Source organism: Trichomonas vaginalis, chromosome VI, assembly GCF_026262505.1.
Source record: "Trichomonas vaginalis G3 chromosome VI, whole genome shotgun sequence".
Classification (NCBI taxonomy): domain Eukaryota; phylum Parabasalia; order Trichomonadida; family Trichomonadidae; genus Trichomonas; species Trichomonas vaginalis.
In genome coordinates, this window is record NC_067208.1 from 8,051,069 (window position 1) to 8,069,987 (window position 18,919).

The 18,919-nt window shown below is 36.0% G+C and overlaps 16 protein-coding genes and 1 pseudogene across 17 annotated transcripts, besides 1 other annotated feature; 7 read left to right on the plus strand and 10 right to left on the minus strand.

Moving 5' to 3' along the window:
* Positions 1 to 73: 73 nt before the first annotated feature.
* Positions 74 to 2,345, minus strand: TVAGG3_0826480 (small Rab GTPase Rab5d; the record flags this gene model as incomplete). The annotated part of the gene is made up of 1 exon (XM_001316500.1): positions 1,737 to 2,345. The coding sequence occupies one exon, from the start codon at positions 2,343 to 2,345 to the stop codon at positions 1,737 to 1,739; it is 609 nt and encodes a 202-aa protein (XP_001316535.1).
* Positions 2,346 to 3,017: 672 nt separating this feature from the next.
* On the minus strand, positions 3,018 to 3,785 carry TVAGG3_0826490 (RNA polymerase II transcription regulator recruiting protein; the record flags this gene model as incomplete). The annotated part of the gene is made up of 1 exon (XM_001316501.1): positions 3,018 to 3,785. One exon carries the CDS (start codon positions 3,783 to 3,785, stop codon positions 3,018 to 3,020), a length of 768 nt encoding a protein of 255 aa, XP_001316536.1.
* Positions 3,786 to 4,390: 605 nt separating this feature from the next.
* Positions 4,391 to 18,919: part of a mobile genetic element that runs on past the window's edge.
* TVAGG3_0826510 (PspA lactotransferrin-binding region family) lies at positions 4,456 to 4,941 on the minus strand (the record flags this gene model as incomplete). Its single annotated transcript, XM_001316502.1, has 1 exon — positions 4,456 to 4,941. The coding sequence occupies one exon, from the start codon at positions 4,939 to 4,941 to the stop codon at positions 4,456 to 4,458; it is 486 nt and encodes a 161-aa protein (XP_001316537.1).
* TVAGG3_0826520 (uncharacterized protein) lies at positions 4,987 to 5,628 on the minus strand (the record flags this gene model as incomplete). The annotated part of the gene is made up of 1 exon (XM_001316503.2): positions 4,987 to 5,628. The coding sequence occupies one exon, from the start codon at positions 5,626 to 5,628 to the stop codon at positions 4,987 to 4,989; it is 642 nt and encodes a 213-aa protein (XP_001316538.2).
* Positions 6,984 to 7,391, plus strand: TVAGG3_0826530 (uncharacterized protein; the record flags this gene model as incomplete). Its single annotated transcript, XM_001316505.2, has 1 exon — positions 6,984 to 7,391. One exon carries the CDS (start codon positions 6,984 to 6,986, stop codon positions 7,389 to 7,391), a length of 408 nt encoding a protein of 135 aa, XP_001316540.2.
* On the plus strand, positions 7,412 to 8,591 carry TVAGG3_0826540 (sensory perception of sound protein family; the record flags this gene model as incomplete). The annotated part of the gene is made up of 1 exon (XM_001291767.2): positions 7,412 to 8,591. A coding segment is annotated over one exon (1,180 nt), but the record flags the coding sequence as incomplete, so codon positions are not given.
* Positions 8,894 to 9,493, plus strand: TVAGG3_0826550 (microtubule-associated protein family; the record flags this gene model as incomplete). Its single annotated transcript, XM_001292556.2, has 1 exon — positions 8,894 to 9,493. A coding segment is annotated over one exon (600 nt), but the record flags the coding sequence as incomplete, so codon positions are not given.
* On the plus strand, positions 10,043 to 10,648 carry TVAGG3_0826560 (microtubule-associated protein family; the record flags this gene model as incomplete). Its single annotated transcript, XM_001292555.2, has 1 exon — positions 10,043 to 10,648. A coding segment is annotated over one exon (606 nt), but the record flags the coding sequence as incomplete, so codon positions are not given.
* On the minus strand, positions 11,509 to 12,144 carry TVAGG3_0826570 (integrase core domain containing protein family; the record flags this gene model as incomplete). The annotated part of the gene is made up of 1 exon (XM_051248305.1): positions 11,509 to 12,144. A coding segment is annotated over one exon (636 nt), but the record flags the coding sequence as incomplete, so codon positions are not given.
* Positions 12,616 to 13,197, plus strand: TVAGG3_0826580 (uncharacterized protein; the record flags this gene model as incomplete). The annotated part of the gene is made up of 1 exon (XM_051248306.1): positions 12,616 to 13,197. One exon carries the CDS (start codon positions 12,616 to 12,618, stop codon positions 13,195 to 13,197), a length of 582 nt encoding a protein of 193 aa, XP_051083781.1.
* On the minus strand, positions 13,348 to 13,698 carry TVAGG3_0826590 (uncharacterized protein; the record flags this gene model as incomplete). Its single annotated transcript, XM_001287908.2, has 1 exon — positions 13,348 to 13,698. A coding segment is annotated over one exon (351 nt), but the record flags the coding sequence as incomplete, so codon positions are not given.
* TVAGG3_0826600 (phage tail repeat-like family) lies at positions 13,927 to 14,553 on the plus strand (the record flags this gene model as incomplete). Its single annotated transcript, XM_051248307.1, has 1 exon — positions 13,927 to 14,553. A coding segment is annotated over one exon (627 nt), but the record flags the coding sequence as incomplete, so codon positions are not given.
* Positions 15,224 to 15,576, minus strand: TVAGG3_0826610 (annotated as a pseudogene). Its single transcript has one exon. A coding segment is annotated over exon 1 (353 nt).
* On the minus strand, positions 15,616 to 16,014 carry TVAGG3_0826620 (uncharacterized protein; the record flags this gene model as incomplete). Its single annotated transcript, XM_051248308.1, has 1 exon — positions 15,616 to 16,014. One exon carries the CDS (start codon positions 16,012 to 16,014, stop codon positions 15,616 to 15,618), a length of 399 nt encoding a protein of 132 aa, XP_051083783.1.
* On the plus strand, positions 16,249 to 16,755 carry TVAGG3_0826630 (uncharacterized protein; the record flags this gene model as incomplete). The annotated part of the gene is made up of 1 exon (XM_051248309.1): positions 16,249 to 16,755. One exon carries the CDS (start codon positions 16,249 to 16,251, stop codon positions 16,753 to 16,755), a length of 507 nt encoding a protein of 168 aa, XP_051083784.1.
* On the minus strand, positions 16,813 to 17,019 carry TVAGG3_0826640 (uncharacterized protein; the record flags this gene model as incomplete). Its single annotated transcript, XM_051248310.1, has 1 exon — positions 16,813 to 17,019. The coding sequence occupies one exon, from the start codon at positions 17,017 to 17,019 to the stop codon at positions 16,813 to 16,815; it is 207 nt and encodes a 68-aa protein (XP_051083785.1).
* TVAGG3_0826650 (phage tail repeat-like family) lies at positions 18,201 to 18,785 on the minus strand (the record flags this gene model as incomplete). Its single annotated transcript, XM_051248311.1, has 1 exon — positions 18,201 to 18,785. A coding segment is annotated over one exon (585 nt), but the record flags the coding sequence as incomplete, so codon positions are not given.

Genomic DNA, 18,919 nt, shown 5'->3' on the forward strand with positions numbered 1-18,919 from the left:
TTTGTAAAGCTATGCCAAAAGTGAGCTTGTTTATACTCAATAAGAGATATATGAAATTTGCAGAATAATAGAATTTGAATGCAAGAGAGTATCATTAGTTTTTATTGTTTGATGCATACCATAAATGTGATAATCATCTAGCCTATATTCATAAAGATTCATGTGAACAAGCGTATTGTTTTTTACGGTGTTACCCCCTACATTATTTTTTCAATTCTGTTGATTGATTTCCAATCAACAGAATTCATAGTTTTATAAATTGCCTTAGAAGCAAAAGATGAATGTCCATAATGATCAATCACCTAATGATGTTTGGGAACTTTTTTACGATACACCGCCTAATTCAGAACCAATTCAAGGTACAAATGTTACAGCAAGATCAACAAATAATGAATGTTTCATATATGAAAGCATATTTATCACCATTGCAACTAACAGTGCCATTTATTTTACGAATGCAAACAATAAATTCCTTAATTCCGATTGTTCATTTACTAACTGCAGCAGTAATACAAATGGTGGATCTATTTACTTTAAATGTAATAGTTCCATTGTTCAATACCGAACATGTGGCTACAAATCAAAAACAAACTCCTGGGGACATCATTCATATGTTTACTTAGTTGGTGAATCAAATAATAAAAATTATCTTTATGAAAGTTCTTTTTATGAATGCGGAAATTTAGAAAAATCTAGAACAAATAGTCTTTATTTTGGAAAGATCGAAGTTAAATCAATCAACGCAAGTTTCTGTAAAGCATTATATGGATCAGGAATATATCTATGGTATCCAACAAGTCTAAGTAATGTAACATATTCATCAATTTGTAACACAACATCAAAAAACTATATTTTACAATTAATATGGATTGAGTATAATTTTAATCTTTGTAATGTTTTGAATAATGAACACATATATTCTACTTATGGAACATTTTATGCAGTTGATTCAACTGTTCTTATTGAAAACTGTTCATTTCTTGGAAACATAGGACCAGGAAAAGAATTTTATCAACTATTTTCTGGTTCAATTACAGTTAAAGATTCTTTCTGTGACAGAATAGATAAAACATATGGATCAGTTAGAACAAATAATGTTCAAAATATATATTCTATTCATAATCTTTCTCACTTTTCATCATATCTGTGTGAAGCAGAGTTTCCTATTTTAGATTTAGTGATAAAGAAGAATATTATCACAAAATATGAAATTGTTTATCATTATTCATATCATTTCATTACTTCTCTTTGTATTGTTTTAGTAAACTCATAAAGTTATTTTGATTTATTTTTCCAATAACAGAAGATTTAGAGAGGACAATTAAACCCCTTTTCCTTCGCAAAGTCTCTTATTCAAATTTTTGATAGAGATTCACTCAATATTGAGGAAGGAAAACGATAGTAAAGCTTTACGAAGGAAAATGTGTTTAATTTTTGAGAATTCTTCACACTCTTTATCAGAATATTGAATTAAAGTCAGATGAGCGAAAGAACGCCATGATAATCTAAAAAAAAATGCAATTAGTGGTAGAAATCCACTGTAGCTTTCCACAGTATCAGTTGAATCGTTTGAATAATATATTATTTTTCCATGTACAAAATTCAAAAATTGGAAAATATTAAAGTATATATTAATTAAAAGATAAAAAGTATATAGCATGAAAGAATGAAGATTTTATATTAGTTGTAGCAACATTAAAGTATAAAATAGTAAATTAAATACTTCGAACACAAATTTAGCAATTGCAACCTGATGATGGAGGTGGATTTGAGTTTGTACCAACTAATAAGTTATCTATTTCGCTGTTTGCTGACTGCAATGGAGTCATCTTGGAAAGAGTATCTGAAATGGCTTCAAATAGCTCAGTAATGCCTTCTCCTGTAAGAGATGAGGTATTTCTATAGTATGGGATTTGGTGAGAGAATGCAAACTCGTTGATTTCTTCATTTTTAATCTGACGCTTATCTTCTAAGTCGCATTTGTTAGCAGCAAGGACAAAGGCGCAGTCAGAACGTCCACCTTCACGAACTGCCTTGACCCAATCATCAGCTTCTGAAAGAGAGTCTTTATTAGTGATATCAACAACAATAATTGCGACGCGAGCATCTCTGTAATACATAGGAGCGAGAGAACGATACTTTTCTGAGCCAGCTGTATCCCAAATATCTAACTGTATTTGATGGCCAGCGTAATTTACAACTTTGCTGTTAAAAGCAGCGCCAACTGTGCTGCCGACAGTGCCACTGAATACATTCTTGCAGTATCTAAGAACTATGCTTGTTTTGCCGCAGCCTTGTGATCCAATGAGAACAACTTTCTCAGATCTAATACTTCTTGGATTCATTAGTGTCACTTTTTGGATATCTGAAATGGTTGTTTTCTTCGTCGTTTTCATTTTACATGATTTTTATGTTTGTTTCGAAACGAATAAAATTTATGAATTATTTGCAAATTTCCACTTTTTGTCAATTTTTTCCCAAAAAAATGTGCTTTATTTGATTACCCAAATCATATTTCTATTATCTTCAAGTATATACATAACATTTAACATTATGATTCTAGTATGTTCTACCTTTCATGCTGCGAAAATATGTATCTATTTCGAAGATTTGATACATTTCAAAAAGAAAAGTAAAAATTGATATCAAAGCTTCTGTGAATTAAAAAAATCGATGTGTAAAGCTTTGGGTATTATGTTTTTTATGAATTTTTGTTGATTTGAAAATCCCAATTTGAAATTATTTTGAAGTTAATTGTTAAAACTATAAATCATTTGAATATAAAATGGAAAGAAACTGTGAATTTCATAGGTATAATGGCATCTTAACATAGATATTTCGATTTATAAATTCAAGAAGTGAAGATTGACAAAATAGAAGTTGAAACAATCAACCTATTGGGAATGAGAAAAAGAAATATGGCTATGGGTAGTTAAAAAAAATATGAAATTAAAAAATAAAAACGGCGGTGGGGTGTTTACAAAAAAGCACCCATAGGTTCAAACAATATGAATTTCTTATAATTCAAATGAGAACCTGAGGTCTTGATAAATTTCTGGCATTTCGGAATCCAAAGTTGGAAGAGAATAAATGTCATGAACATCAATTAATGATGGGGATATATCATCCAGTTCTACATTAAATGAAAGAGAACTGTCAGTTGGCGAAAGTGGCTCAGATGGCAGAGATGTAAGATTTGTTACTGGTGTTAGTATTTCCACCTTCTGAATCTCTGTCTTTGCTTCTGTTGGTTTCTGTGGTAATTGTTTTGATTTGTTTTGAGTTTGGGCATTTTCACCAGCAGCAACTCTACGTTTTAATGCCGAATTCCAGCGGTTCTTAACTGCATTATCTGTTCTTCCTGGAAGGAATTCAGCAATCTTAGCCCACTTGTTTCCAAGCTCTTTTTGGTGTTTTATGATGGTCTCATCTTCTTCCGGAGTCCAGGACGTCTTAATAAGGTTTGGATCAAGGCTATTATGCCATCTCTCACGGCATTGCTTGCCAATTCTTCCTGGAATTGTTTCAGCAAGCTTAGTCCAACTTGTTGGTCCGTGAACTTTGACCCATTCAATGACTTTTTCATCTTCTTCGCGTGTCCAACTTCCATTAACAATACTGGTAGATGTAACGTTCTCAAGTCCTGTAAGTTTGGAAAGATCATTAAGAATTGATTCATCAGAAACCTTTAACGTTTTGATACTTAAGCAGATGCTTAGGGAGCGTGCACGGGTTGGTGCATGTGGCTCTTGAAAAATATGAGTGTTAGTTGGATTTGAATACATTCTTTTGTAATGATAATTGAATGAGTTCTTAAGAGATCACTTCACAAAATCGGTGTAAAGGAAATACGTTAAGAAAAAATTGATTCAATATTATCTCATGTTAAGAACCATACTGGAAAAATGCGAACGTGAGGTGGTTGTAAGCGCTTTGCATTGAAAAAATTCAATCAAAAATGATGATTGAAAAATCACTTAAATTTTGAAATTAATCAAATGATTGTAAATCAATCAATATTTATTTTGGATTGAGCGGATAACACACTCAAATTGTAAGATGATTAAATGTTGAATTCCGCACCAACGAAGTATACCACTCCTATCTGATTAAAAATATTAACGTAAACACAAAAAATTCAAGCATCCGATTGATCGATTTCCCATCTCTTTATAGGAAATTGGAACTTAATCAATATTCTCATGATTTTCAGTACAGTATACATTGTGCGTCGCCTGTAGCCTACAGCTACAGGCATCGGCACAATGAAAAAGTGACACTATCTGTTTTTCTTTGAGGACGATCTTTGTGATCACGATCTTTGTGATCTGTATATATGAGTGTGAGACTATATATGAGTGTGAGACTATATATGAGTGTGAGACTATATATGTGAGTATAAAAAAAGAGTTATAGTAGTAAAATTAGGTGTTTATTCGTGGTTTAGAGGAGGGATCAGAAGTCAGTGGCTAAGTTCCTTATGGCGCGCTTTAATTCATGGTCGGATGTGTCAGCCTTAAGGAACCTTTCATGCCAGCTGTCTGACTCATGTCCCACACGGTTGAGACGAGATCGAAGATCGCAGATCTCGTTGGCATAAGAGTCAACTTTATACTCAAGCTGGCTGATGTAGAGCTCTTTACCTTTCGCTTCCTCTACTTTTTCAGCCAGCTTGAGCTTTAGTTCCTCGAGAGCTACGTTTGACTCCTCCAGCTGCTTCAAATACTTGTGGCTGGTCTTGATTAAACGTAGCTCTCGAGGAGTAGCTCGTGGACCCGTTTTCTTTGCCGTTTGCTTGTGATCGAGATCTGGGATCTTGATCTCGGTCTTCGGACTCTCGCCACCCATCAATATTTCCTCGTCGCCAGAGGACTGTTCTTCAGTCACCTCTGGCTTCTGGATGGCAAGAGCCTTAGCAGGAGCTGTGTTGTTCGCTTCCATTAAAAAATGTAAACTTTACGTGTCAAAAAAATTTTGACACGTAAACTATTTATGTTGAGATTGAGTACCAGCCATTAATATAAGTTCAACCATTATATTAGAGTCTTTAGGAATTTCATATGGTTCTTTTACATAATATTCCTTTTTTTGACCATCAGTTGATTCTTCAACTCTTTTGAATGAAAAGCGCTTATAAAACTCAAACACGAGTGCATCTTTATAACCAGTGATATCGTAAAATTTTGGTGGCACAAGCTGTTCATTCACATTACATATAAATTGTTTGTTATCATGAGCAATATTACTCAACGTTACTAAAGGCTCAAGGAGAGGATTTATTCTTATCTGATAACCGACAAATTTATATGTTGGTTTGCCCTTTCGCTCAAGGATAAACCTGATATTCGCTATAGTTATGAAAAGCTCATCAAAGTACTTATATGTTTTTTTATCTTTATCATTTTCGTCAGTGAAATCTGCTATGGTAAAACTATAATATACATGCATTCGCGAGATATATTTTTTTTCCCATAAGTCTAAAAATTTTGCTTTCGATGGAATTACTTTTTGCGTGAATGTTCTACCATGGTCATCTTCCCAAACAAGCTCTGGTTTTCTTGATGTTGTGTCTGTTTCAGTGGTTTCTAATAATGCAGTGATGAAATCCAACACATCTCCTAGGGACATGTCATATTTATAATTCAAGGCATTTTTTATATACTACTGTATGAAGGTAATGTTATGATTGGTGATGTACCTTTTCTTAATACATTCAATTTATTTTCATTTGAATCATAGTAACAATCAACAAATTCTCTACTTGCCTCAGTCATTTTTTCCATAAGACCTTCATTCAACTCCTGTGTAGTCATGTTGGGTTTTATGTAATATCTCATGTCAAACCTTTTTTCACTGATTTTGATGAATCTGTCATTTCTAATGGAATAGCAAGAAACTTAAAGTCTGGATGCTCAAGACTTATCTTTCTTATCTCAAGAGCTTTTGACGCAGGATATTCAATGAAGTCTCTCGGTAATTTATATGAGACTGTATTACCACTTATCGTGCCATCATTCATAACATGTTCATAGTATAATCCATCATATTTAGACATTTTATATGTAACTAAAAGATGGAGAAAGTTATTAATCAAGTAGATAAGATTCTTCATGATGGAGCACGTAAGAATAGTAAAGAACTAAACAATGCACTCATTATGCCATTTTCTGATGATTATCCATTTTGTACTAATGGTGTTTATTTCTACTGCGGTAAGATGGGTTCAGGTAAGACATATGGTGTTATTCGTCATATAATGATAACAGACCGCTTCACTAATACTCCATATTATGACTCAATAGTTATCTCAGCAACATCAGGAACAATGGATAAAACAGCGAAGACATTTATGAGTCAAGTTAAAGCACCAGTACTGAAAAAGGATGATAAAGAACTTATGCCTTATTTAATGAAGAACGTTAAGATGAAAGCAAAGTATTACGCTATTGTTGAGTTCGTTCAAAGTAAGTTCGAAAAAATTTCAGAGGAGATGGAACACATCTTAACAAAGCATCAACTAAGGAAACCTGATGGAAAGTTTGAGTATAAGAAGATTGCAATATATGTTGTAAAGAAGTTGAACAAATATCCTTTCACAAAGTATCCCAGTAATTCTCTATTAGTGTTAGACGATTATGGTGGTCATGACTTATTGAATGACCCACGTTCACCATTAGCGAACTTCATCACTAAGGTCAGACATTATAACTATACTGTTGTCATCATGTGTCAAACATGGAGACATATATGTTTAAACATTAAGAGACTATGCACTGACTTCGTTATCTTTCAAGGTTATTCTATGAGAGACTTTCAGTCAATGATTGAACAGTCAGGAGCAACAGAAGATTGGGAAGAGTTATGGAACAAATACAAAGAGCTACCAACACCTCGTTCATATATGGAAGTTCATATAGTTGCAGGAAAGACGGACTTTAAAGAAGTTAAGCAACAAAAGATGACATTATTTTAAGAAGAAATAAATGGGTTTTGGCGATTATGTTAAAGCTGGATGGGGTATGGTGAAAAAAAATCCTGGTCTTGTAATAGGTGCTGGATTTAACATTGCTAACAAACTTTTCCCTCAAGTTGGTCAAGTCGGTGGTGTTATCGGTAGTCTTGGTGAAAGAATTGCAAAAACTACATTAGGTGAAGATAATGCATTAACGAAGAATCTTAAAGCATTCAATAAAGCTCTTGGTGGTGACTTCAGTAGAGACAAGCCTGTTGAAACACCTATAGTTCAACCTCAACAAACTATTGACAACAATAAGTATAACGCATACATTGGAGGAGCTATTTGGAACAATCATAAGCCATTAGTTCAGTCAGTACGTGTACTATCAGACATGCCATGGATTAATGCTATTAGTGGCACTATACGCAGATAATATATTTTTATGAGGTTTAAATGAGTGAACAAGAGAGGAAACTCATTGATGAACGAGTTAAGAAATGGGAGAATGAACGTCCGATAATTCGTACCATAATTAGCGATCAAAAGTTCAAGCAGCATACATTTGATTTTTTGCGCGATATATATAATGATCTTGCTTTTGATTACAATGCTAGGCAATACTTTGAGAAAGAATATGTTCAAAAAGGTCGTATTAATTTCCCAATGAGAAGAGAAGGCTTTTTGATTACATCAACATATACACCACGTGGTAGAGACCCTTTTACAGACGCGGTTCGTAACTTTAAAGTACGTTCTTCTATTAATGATGATCCAGATTTCTACATACCTTATATTCGTCCACCTTCACATCCTTTACGAACCAGTGATCCCGGATATGACGCTAAGCGAATATATATAGAGACGAGATTAGCTAAATACAAGGAACCTAAGGATCCAAAGACTGGTAAAATAAAGGAATCACATGTCAAGATAAATAAGCTTTACAAAGTAGTTGAAGAATTGGAGAAACGATCTAATGAGATTAACGCTGAGAAGAAAAAGGAAGTACCAAATATGAACAAACTAGATAAGATGATTAAGGAATATAGAGGATTGGCGAATACATCGAGTGTTCTAATAAAGGAAGTAGAAAACACGACAAAGCTGCAGAAAATGATTCATGATGAATTACTGTTAGGTGAATTTTCTATAAAACAAAGAGAGAGTAACTTAATGGGTGAGGCTTATTATTTGGAGAATTGGTATAATGAGAGGTTAAAACAAATGTCGACTCCAACACCAACTCCTACACCTACTCCTACAGTAGCTCCAACACCAACTCCAACACCAACTCCTACACCTACTCCTACAGTAGCTCCAACACCAACTCCTACACCTACTCCTACAGTAGCTCCAACACCAACTCCTACACCTACTCCTACAGTAGCTCCAACACCAACTCCTACACCTACTCCTACAGTAGCTCCAACACCAACTCCCACTCCTGAACCAACAGTTGCTCCAACACCAACTCCTACAGTTGCTCCTACTCCTGAACCAACAGTAGCTCCAACGCCAACTCCTACAGTAGCTCCAACGCCAACACTGACACCAACTGCTCACGCAGGTCCTCCACCATTGTCGAGTAGTCATGGTATAACATTAAATAAACCAACACCTACACCAAAAATAACTCCTGTATCACATCCTAGTACAACTAACCCAGTATCTGATTCAAATCAAGCGGAAAGATCACAGGTTCTTAAAAGAGCTAATACACAAACTGCTTCGCCTATTAGAACACCAGAGCCAACTCCAAGAATCACAAAGGCACCAACACCTTTACCGACTGTTGAACCAACTCCAGAACCTACAGTAGCTCCGACACCAGAGCCAACACCAACAGTACCTCCAACTCCATCACCGACACCTACAAAAGCACCTACTCCATCTCCAACTCCGACTAAAGCTCCGACACCGTCTCCAACTCCAGCTGAACCAACTGATGCAGAATCTATTCAAAATTGGTTAGACGAAGAAAAGCGAAAAGAAAAGGCTGCAATTGATGTTGCACTAGATAAAAACACACCACCACAGACACTTGGTGGTTACATGTTAAAGAAAGACAACATTCAAAGACAAGAACGTGCATTGAGTGTTGCCAGAGAACAAGCACAAGAAGAGAAGAAAATAGTTGAAGGAGAAGCTTCAAATAGAGGTGGTCCAGGAACTTACCAAGGATCAAACTATCCAGCAGAGAAAGCCTCGAGTGATAATGTTGTCTCAAGAGCTACTGATTTAGTTATCCATGGTATTCTAACTGGTGCAACAACTGTTGGTAGTGCTATTGGAACCGGTGTTAACACTGTTGTTGATACTGTAAGAACTGTTACAAATCCTACACCTGAAGATAGGAAGGAAGAATTTCTTACTCTTAATACAAAGGCAAAACCAGGGATATGGATTGGTCGTGGAATTTTAAATGCTGGTAGTGCTATTGGCAATGGTGCTTCAGCGGTAGGGGGATGGCTCGGAAGAACAGCAACATCAACCGCAAATGGAATACTAACAGGTGCCAAATCACTTGGTAATTGAGCTGATGATAAGTATACAAAATATTATGAAGAAAAAGCTCGTAAGGCTAAGGAAGAAGCTGAACGAAAGGCGAAAGAAGAAGCTGAACGTAAAGAACTAGAGGAGCTTAAGAAGAAAGAAAAAGCTCGTAAGGCTAAGGAAGAAGCTGAACGAAAGGCGAAAGCAGCAGCAACACCATCTCCATCGCCATCTCCATCTCCTTCACCATCACCATCTCCATCGCCATCTCCTTCACCAACACCATCAATAGCGGTTCCTGTGAGACGATTTGGTGCATGGGGTGCTGATTTAGTCAAAGATGCTGCACAAGGAATTGGAAAGGAACTGAAGAACGCAACATTAGGTACAATAGAGCGTTTTGGTAATCTTACGGATTACACAATTAGATCAGCTGATAATCTTTTATATAACCAGACTACTGATAACGGTACTTATGAATTGGCTGTAAACGGACTAGCATCAATTAAGAAATCAGTAGAAGATAAATACGATGAATGGAAAAAGAACATTAAGGGTGAATATAATAAGTATGCATATCCTGAAGAACATATGAAGTTAGAGCTTACCAGACTAAGAGCAAAATATGGTAATGAAACAACAAATACTACAACGCAAACGACGAAAGCTGACAGAAAGATTGATGACACTCCTACTCCAACTCCAACTCCATCTCCAAAGAAAGAAACTCCAACACCAACTCCTGCATTGGCGAACATCACAACAATTGCTCCAAGAGTTCCAACAGGAGAAGGTATATCAGGAAATGTTTCAACTACTCATAACATTACTGGAGCAGCTAATGTTTCAGCAGTTGAGCAACCTGTTGTTAATGTAACTCAGGAAAACGCTACTGAAACATCAACACCAAGACAGGATGTAAAGAATGAACGTCCAGAAGTTAAGGAGGTTGCAAAAGCATACCTGGAGAAAAATACTACACAAGTTCTTGAAGCAGAAAAGCATCTCAATTCAGACAAAACTCCAACACCAACTCCTGAAGCAACTCCAACACCATCTCCAACTCCTGAAGCATCAGTTCCTCCAGCAATTGGTGGAAATATACCTTCAGTACCATGGCAGAAATTTTATGGATTGTTTAAAGGAGCGAATAAGGTAATGGATGCTGCTGAGAATCTCCAAAAGTTCAAGAATGAAGTCGCAACTGGTGCAAAGGAAATAGAAGAGAATGATAAACAAGCTGCTGAATTAGCTAAACAACAAGCTGAAGCAACTAAACAAGCAGCAGCTCCTAAACAATCTATATCTAAGTCTCAAAGACAAGGTCCTGACCCAAGTGCTAAAGTCAAACAGAATCCAACACCACCTGCAGCAGAGAAGTCCAAGAAGGACAAACAAGAGAAGGATAAATCAAAAGAAGGAAGGACAAGAAGAAAGATAAGGATAAGAAAAAATCGTCAAAAGATAAAAAACATAAAAATTTATCCAGTAAGAAATGAGTCAAGTCATTAAAGCATCAACTAAACAAAAGTGGTTAACTGAATATATAAAAGATGGTAAGGTTCCTGATGGATATTATGTACATACAATGAAAGACGGACGTGTACAGTTCCGTAAAGTCAAGCAACCTCTCAATGATGAACAGATCAGAAGGAAGATCTCATTGTATGAAACAAAAATAAAGGACTTACAAGCTAAACTCGAAACCCACGATACTTCTCAAGAAAACTAGGCATATCTTTAACATGACCTTCATTAATATTTTTCCTCCAATACTGTACTTCCATTTGTGACAACCTGTTTGGATTACCTTCACGCATACCTCTACCTGTCACTTTTCCTGTATTTTCGTTCTCAAACGTAACATCATACTTTACATCATTACCGACAAGTTCATGACCATCAATACTTTTAACAGCACCGTGTCTTCCTTGATCTAAAGTTTCTCCTTGCTTTAATCCATGCTCTATTTTTGTCCATATCTGATAACGTGGATATCTTGCAACACTTCCATCTTTTGCTCTTAACAAGTATGCACTTGTATCAACTGAATCAACTGTATAATAAGAAGGATCAAGATGTCTTCTTTGTTGGTTACCTTTACCCCATGTTCTTGGTTCAACTATGACTTGAACTTTTTGACCAGGTCTTAAGTTATAAAGGTTATTTTTTCTGACATACTCTTCTTTCAATCTTTGCTTCTTTATATATTCCTCATTATCCTTTTCTGTGAAATCATCAGGCTTTTGTTGTGTGCTTGAATGATATTCAGTGTTGTAGTCATTAATAATTTGTCTCATTGTATCTGCAGTGAAAGGTGGTGTTTTATCACCTTCTTTGAGGTTTAACTTCATATGTAACATAGTTCTAATAGTTCTACAGAACCTATTAATAATACCTAGTATGTTATGATTGTATTTCTGTGTCGTCATGTGCTCAATGTTATGACTGACCAACAGATCTCGAACATTTTGTGTCGTATAAGCTGGGTCTTCATCACTAGTAAGTATTGTAGGCTTCATTTCACCTGTAGCTTGTGAAATGAACTTCTGCATTGCACTTAGAACATTGTTTGAGTTCTTTTCACTCATTGGGAACGCATAACCTTTTCTACTGTTTACATTGATGAACAAAAGAAAATATGGTGGTGTTCCACCAGGATTCTCAAATGTATCGAATTGATAAGCTCCCATATCAGTTGAATATATTGGTAGCATCAAATCCTCTTGTATTAAAGTTTTTTCTTGTTTACCAACAGTCATTTTTTTATTAACGTTAAAGTCTTACAGGCATTGAGTAATCGCTATAACCATCATGGTCTGCGAATTCATGTAATCTTGATGCATCAGGTTCTTTCTTCGTTGGTGCATGAAACCTTGCTTCATCATAAAGGTTCATATAATGGTTTGTCACGTTTGGGGTAGACCCAATTTTTGCATATTGAGGATATGAGTAATGATACACTAAGTTGAACCCATTACTACCATCATCAACATATATCTTTGGTGGAGGTTGTCTTATTAAATTCCTTCCTCTTGGGGCTTTGAGTTGGACGATCTGATCTAGATCATTGTAAACAACTCCTGTTGCAGTATATTCTGTGTTGTTCTCTGGGTTAATGTTCGTCATTTATATGAGAATAAAACAATTTTTACTCATAACAAATGAGATCGAAGTCAATTCTTTATGGTGCAGCTAATCTTCCAATTGAACCAACAAGCAATGTTGATTCAAGAACAACTAATAACATTGTGATAAAGAACTATCCATCTGGTACAGTAAGTGATGCTCCAACAGAGATAAAAAAAGAGGAAACAACTACGAACTCAGAAGCACCAATGTATCCTCCTCCTTTAAGTCCATTAACTTCCAACCTGACCTCATCGAGATCTGTGGAGACTTCATCGAGGATTGGTGTAGAAGAGTATTTACTTAGTATATACCAGAAGATACTTCTAGACCAAGACAAAGAGCTCTTTTCTAACTTAGTGAGCAAAGATCAGATCTTACTACCTAAGCCAGACTTGGAAGAAGTTGTTCACAGAATGACTGGGTTCAAGTGTGAAATAGACCTACTGGACCCAGACATCACATGTTGTGGTATTCCACCACCTTTCTCAAAAATAGCTCAGATCAGAATCATTGATGAGAACAATATTGCTCAAGAGTTTAAGTATGCATATAATGCTCAATATACTGAGTTAATAAGTAGGTATAATTTATGTCTTAAGTATGTTATTGTTTAACCAAAAAATTTTTTATCTAATGTTAAATATGGTTGTTCAAACAAGAACAAAAGCACAAATGTTTCAAGACTTACTCAATAAATTTGAAGCAATGAATAAAACTTATTGTTTACTCAAGTAATTATTTTAGAACGTTTCGACGTACTCCTTGATCTTATCAAGAGCTTCGAGCATCCGCTTCTTTGCATTGTGCTTGGCGAAGATGGCTTGCTCAATGGTGAACTCGAAGGCTTCTTTACCGATCGGCTGGTGATCGCGAAGATCTTTGAGTGCATCAAGAGCTGCAGCGTACTCTGATGGTAAATGGGTGCCATCAATGAGTGTATAAAGGATGAGCAGGTACTCCTGTAGTAAGTTCTCCTGTTTCAAGCGGGACTTGAACTCTTCGCGGAGAACTTGAAGCTTTTCGAGCTTCTCAGTTGCTTGAAGGTATTCAATGATGACCTTCTCTTGTTCCTCAAGTGCTTGTGGGAGGAAGTGGACATAAGCTGTTGACTTCATCAAAAATGAAGTGGTCATGTCACTTTTAAGTTAATGTCCGAGCCATACAGTGATGTCGAAGCAGCACATGAACCAAAGAAGAAGTCTTGCTGGGAAAAGACAAAGATTGTTGGTAACGCAATCCTAGCCATTTGTGTTGTTTTGAACTTGATCGTACTTCTGATCTTGTTCTACAAACTCAACAGAGGTTATTGTCTCAAGTAAACACTTATTTTTATTACCATATAAATGATTTTTACCAAACCTCCTTTACCTTTCATAGGTAATAAGTCTAAGATCAGGAAAGATCTTATCGACATACTCAAAGACATCAAAGGGGATTATGTCTTCGTTGACCTATTTGGTGGTTCTCTCTATATCTCTCATCTGTTGCATATTATGTTCCCAAAAGCAACGATCATAGCTAACGACTATGATAACTACGTTGATAGACTGAAACACATTCATGACACGAATGAAATACTTAAGGAACTTAAGGAGAGAATAAATGTTAAGCCAGATGAGAAAATTCCTACTGATCAGAAAGAGATCGTCAGAGAAGTTATAAGTAAAGCTCCATACATAGACTGGGATACATTATGTTCACGTCTTCTCTATTCTGGAGCATACAAATACTATGATCTTGACACATTAATGAAGAAAGTGTTATACCTCAGATATACTAACTTATTTGGTGAAAACATAGATGACTATCTTGAAGGTTTAACTATTGTTCATAAAGATTGGAGAATACTCTTCAATGAGTATAAAGATCTTCCCAATGTTTTCTTTATATGTGATCCTCCATACTTCCATACTTATTCTATACAGTATGGAGATGAATGGACTCTTAAAGATACTGTAGAAACCTTTGATGTCCTTAATTATCCATCTATTTACTTCAGTAGTGATAAATCTTATACAGAAGAACTTATAGAGATATTGACAAAAAGATATGGAGAGAAATTTTCTATGAGAAAGCATGTTATAGATAGAGGTTTAATTAATCCTAACACTCAGAAAAAATGAAGTAATATATGTCACTTTTTCTGTTAATGGAGAAGAGAAAGATCAAGAAGATAATAGTTGATGAGGGAACTGAAGAAGCGACGACATTCATCTTTGACGACGGACACATTCGTGATAAAAATGGACAACACTTACACAAAAGAAAGAGACCAAGAAAATTTTTAGATCTCCCAAAAGCTAGGAAACCAAAGGAACCATTTCCAGTACCAGACGTCCAAGAACCAGAGAGACTTTTGATACCAAAACCTGTGGTTGACAAATATGATCCAGATCAGTTCTTCCCAAAAATACCAAAGTTAGAATAAAAACTCCTTTATTTCTTTAGTATTATATAATAAGTCTATTAGTAAGCTCTGTTCTCGTTCTGTTCTGGTATTTTGACGTCTTTTCATGGTCTCGCATAATAAGATCATGAACTTTTTCTTGAGATACTCGAAGAGCTGAGGTAAGTTATCATATTCTGGATATGTAGGAAGCATCCCTGCTATCGTAAGTGTTGTATCAATAAGGATTGGACTTATATCGGAAAAGTCGAGATCTGGAGTAGAATAAGAAGGTAAGTCTCTTACATGTAGGTAGTCATTATATGCTTTACGCATGAGACTGAGTTTCTGGAGCACAACTATGAGACTTTGGTTCTGACGTTCAAGTTTGCTTAAAGTTCTCTCCAAGCTTCTGTAATAAACGTCAACCTCTTTAAGTGTTGATATTTTTGCATTGATCTCGGAGATCTTTTCTTGAACTTCACCAAGTTTGACCTCAACTGACGTTTGAGCTCCCATCATGTTTTCATCAAGGTCATTCTCTATGTCATCAATGATATCTTCCCATGAGTCTGTTTTCATCATTGATCTTAACGTGAACACTCATGAAAAAAATTCAAAAAGTGACATTTGTAAATGAATGTGTTTACTCTTGAGCTTCTTCTTTCTCAACCTGCTGGTCTGTAGGGTTTAATGTGCCATCACGTTCGACCAGAAGGTTCTGCTCGGGTCTGTCAAGGAGCTGTCTGTAGGTCGTGAAGGTTTCAACGAGTCCTTGGTAAGGAGTTTGGAGATCAACATCGACCCATGGGTGTTTGCGTAAGAAAGCAGCAAGGCTTTCACGCTTGGAGTCAATGACATCTTTCTTATTGGTTAATCCTTCTTCAAAGCTAAGGATTACTCCTGCAGTTGCTTCAAGTCTTTGGATCTGGCGTCTGGAAACCTTGGTGAGTTGTCTTCTCTTCTCGTTTCCAAATACATGCAGGAGATATGCAGAAACTACTTCATTAAGTTCGATTAAACAAATTGGATGAAGATCAGTCATGGCTTTTGTAAAGCTGTCTTTTGTAAAGCAATCTTTTGTAAAGCAAGCTTTTGTCAAGACGTCTTTTGTAAAGCAAGCTTTTGTAAAGCAATCTTTTGTAAAGCAATCTTTTGTAAAGCAAGCTTTTGTCAAGCAAAAGTATTCAATTTTGTGAGAAAATGCTATTGTAAAGCAAGCTTTTGTCAAGACGTCTTTTGTAAAGCAATCTTTTGTAAAGACATAACCGACGACCAAATGACCCAAGACGGTACAACACCAGCTCCAGCATCACCAACACCAGATATGATGGCAATGATGATGCAGATGATGCAACAGCAAATGCAGCTTATACAGCAAATGCAGGAAAAGAAAACTTTCAACAAACCTGCAAAGAACTCACAAGATCTTGAAGCTGGACTCAATGCTCTCAGGAATGACTACAAGAGAGAGCAGATGACGTTTAGGAAGAAGGGTGATGAAGATTATGATAATGATCCGATCGAGGAAGACGAGATCAAGTCCACTGCATCCACAAAGACCCTCCAGGATGAAAGAGATGATGAGGGATTCCTTACCAAGTCTCAAAGACTCTTTGTCCTTGAGTTCTTCACGCTCTCTGCCTTGAGATCTATGAGGAATTGGAAAGGTCGTGTTCCAATGGGCTCCAACAAGCGTGAAATACTCATGAGTGCAGTACCACTCATTAAGACAAAAGTCCAACTCATGGACTTTATCCTTTCCGCTTATCCCGACGAGATCTAAGATCTGATCAAAGTAAAAACATACATTTATGAGCTAAGCTCAGTAATAATTAGTTGTTTATTCTTTCTTCTCATACTTCTGTGCAAGGTTTCCACGGAAGAACTCAAGCAACATTTGGATCTTTCCAAGCTTTCGACCTTCTTTTTCGAGGTCATCCTGGTAAGCATGGAATGCGTCAACGTGTGAGATCGCATTCCATGCAGCAACAACAACCTCTTCTGCATCTTCTTTGCTGGCAAGTGGCATGAACTCGAATCCTTCCATTGGACCAAATAAAAGTGACAAAAATGTCAATGAGACCCACTCGTTGCATAAATGACAAACCTGGTCCGGAGATGCAAATGTTCTTCTTAACACTCATGTCTGACCATAGGGAGTACGGTCATGAAGAGGTCATACAGATCTTCGATCAGTGTGTACCAAAACCTGAGAATCCAGACGAACTCTTCATGAAAATTTACTTGCTTCAATGGAGAGATGAGAGAACAGATATGAAACTCAGACCAATACCAATCTTTCTAGGTTTCTGCAATTACCTAGAACAAGCATACCAGATTAAAGGGTCTGACACCATCTTCCTCCAAAAATAAACTTTATCGTTTATAATGCATCAGGATCTACATCTATTTCTTCTGCTTCATCCTCAATGTTGATCTCTTCGACGGGTTTGATAGCAGCTTTGAGTAAGTTCTTACCCATTGTCTTAAGTTCAACTGGGTTATATTCTTTGTCTTTACTCTTTGTTGATTTCGTGAGATCTACATATAAACAATAACTTTTAGTCTTGTCGGGGTTTATTCTCGCTGAGAAATGGTCAGGAATGTTTATAGCTATCTTTTCAAACTTAAGTAAATTAGCTAAACCTTCATTTGTGTATTTCTGCTTATCGACAAAGATCATGATCGGACTTGCACTATAACCATACTTTCCTTGACGTAATGTTTGTGGTAAGCATATAAGTAGTCTCTTTGCTGTTTTATTTTGCTTCTTCACTTCATCTACTAACTGTTGGATCTTAAAGAACTTCAAATGATGTTCAGACATCTTTATATACCTGATAAAAAGTTCAGATAAAAAATAATTAGCTATATTTTTATTAGTGCATAAATGAGTCTTTCTTTGAGATTTTCTGATGAAGATCTAACTTTGGTAAGATCTTTAAAAGATGATGAAAACATTCTTTCTGTCATTGATGAAGAAAAGAAATACTTCAGTAATGATGTAAAAATAGAGCTACTCATTCATACTGAGAAACAGTTTGTGATCGTGATCTTGAGTTAAGCAGCTCTGAACCATGCGAATACAGTCATAAATGGTGGCATATAATCTGCACCCGAGCCTGTTGGATTTGTTGTGAAAGTGTGTGAATGATTTCCTGTGGTTCCACAGAAAATACCTGCGCTTGAATCTACTGGGTCACTTGAAATATCATATCTATTCATTCCCTGTCTATCCGAACCTGCTGCAAGATTTGTATAACCTCTTTTTGTTATTGAATGTGAATGACTACCTGTTGTGTTTGTAGTTCCTGTATGAGTGTGCGGTGGAAGGTTTGCTTCTTTAATTTTCTTTGAACCACCGGCTTGTTTTGAATATCTAGCACAGTATAAGAATTTGTCTACAATCTGCTTCCATTCACCAAAACCTAAAACACTTGCTGGATTTGTTGAGTTCATTGACGTATAAATAGAACCAACAGGATATATGGTTTCAAGAATCTGAGTCTTTAATGTTTGAAGCTCTGTTTTATATGCTTTCTTATCTAACATTGTTGGTAGTTCATATGCTTCAAAGTTTCTGGCATGATCTTCAATGTTCATACATCTGTTATCTAAATTGTTTAGTGTATCTTTTACGCTTGTACTTGGATTCTCTAAAGGTGCACTTGAACCAAGGGTATAGTTCAATATTATGTCGTCTGCTCTAACAGTTGAGAAGGATTTATGTGTATGTTCTTTATCTGCTTTCTTATCTAACATTGCTGGTAGTTCATGTGTTTCAAAGTTTCTGGCATGACCTTCAATGTTCATACATTTACTATTTAAGGAGTTTAGTGTATCTTTTACGCTTGTACTTGGATTCTCTAAAGGTGCACTTGAACCAAGGGTATAGTTCAATATTATGTCATCAGCTCTTATTTTCTTGATTTGAACTGGTTGGTCAT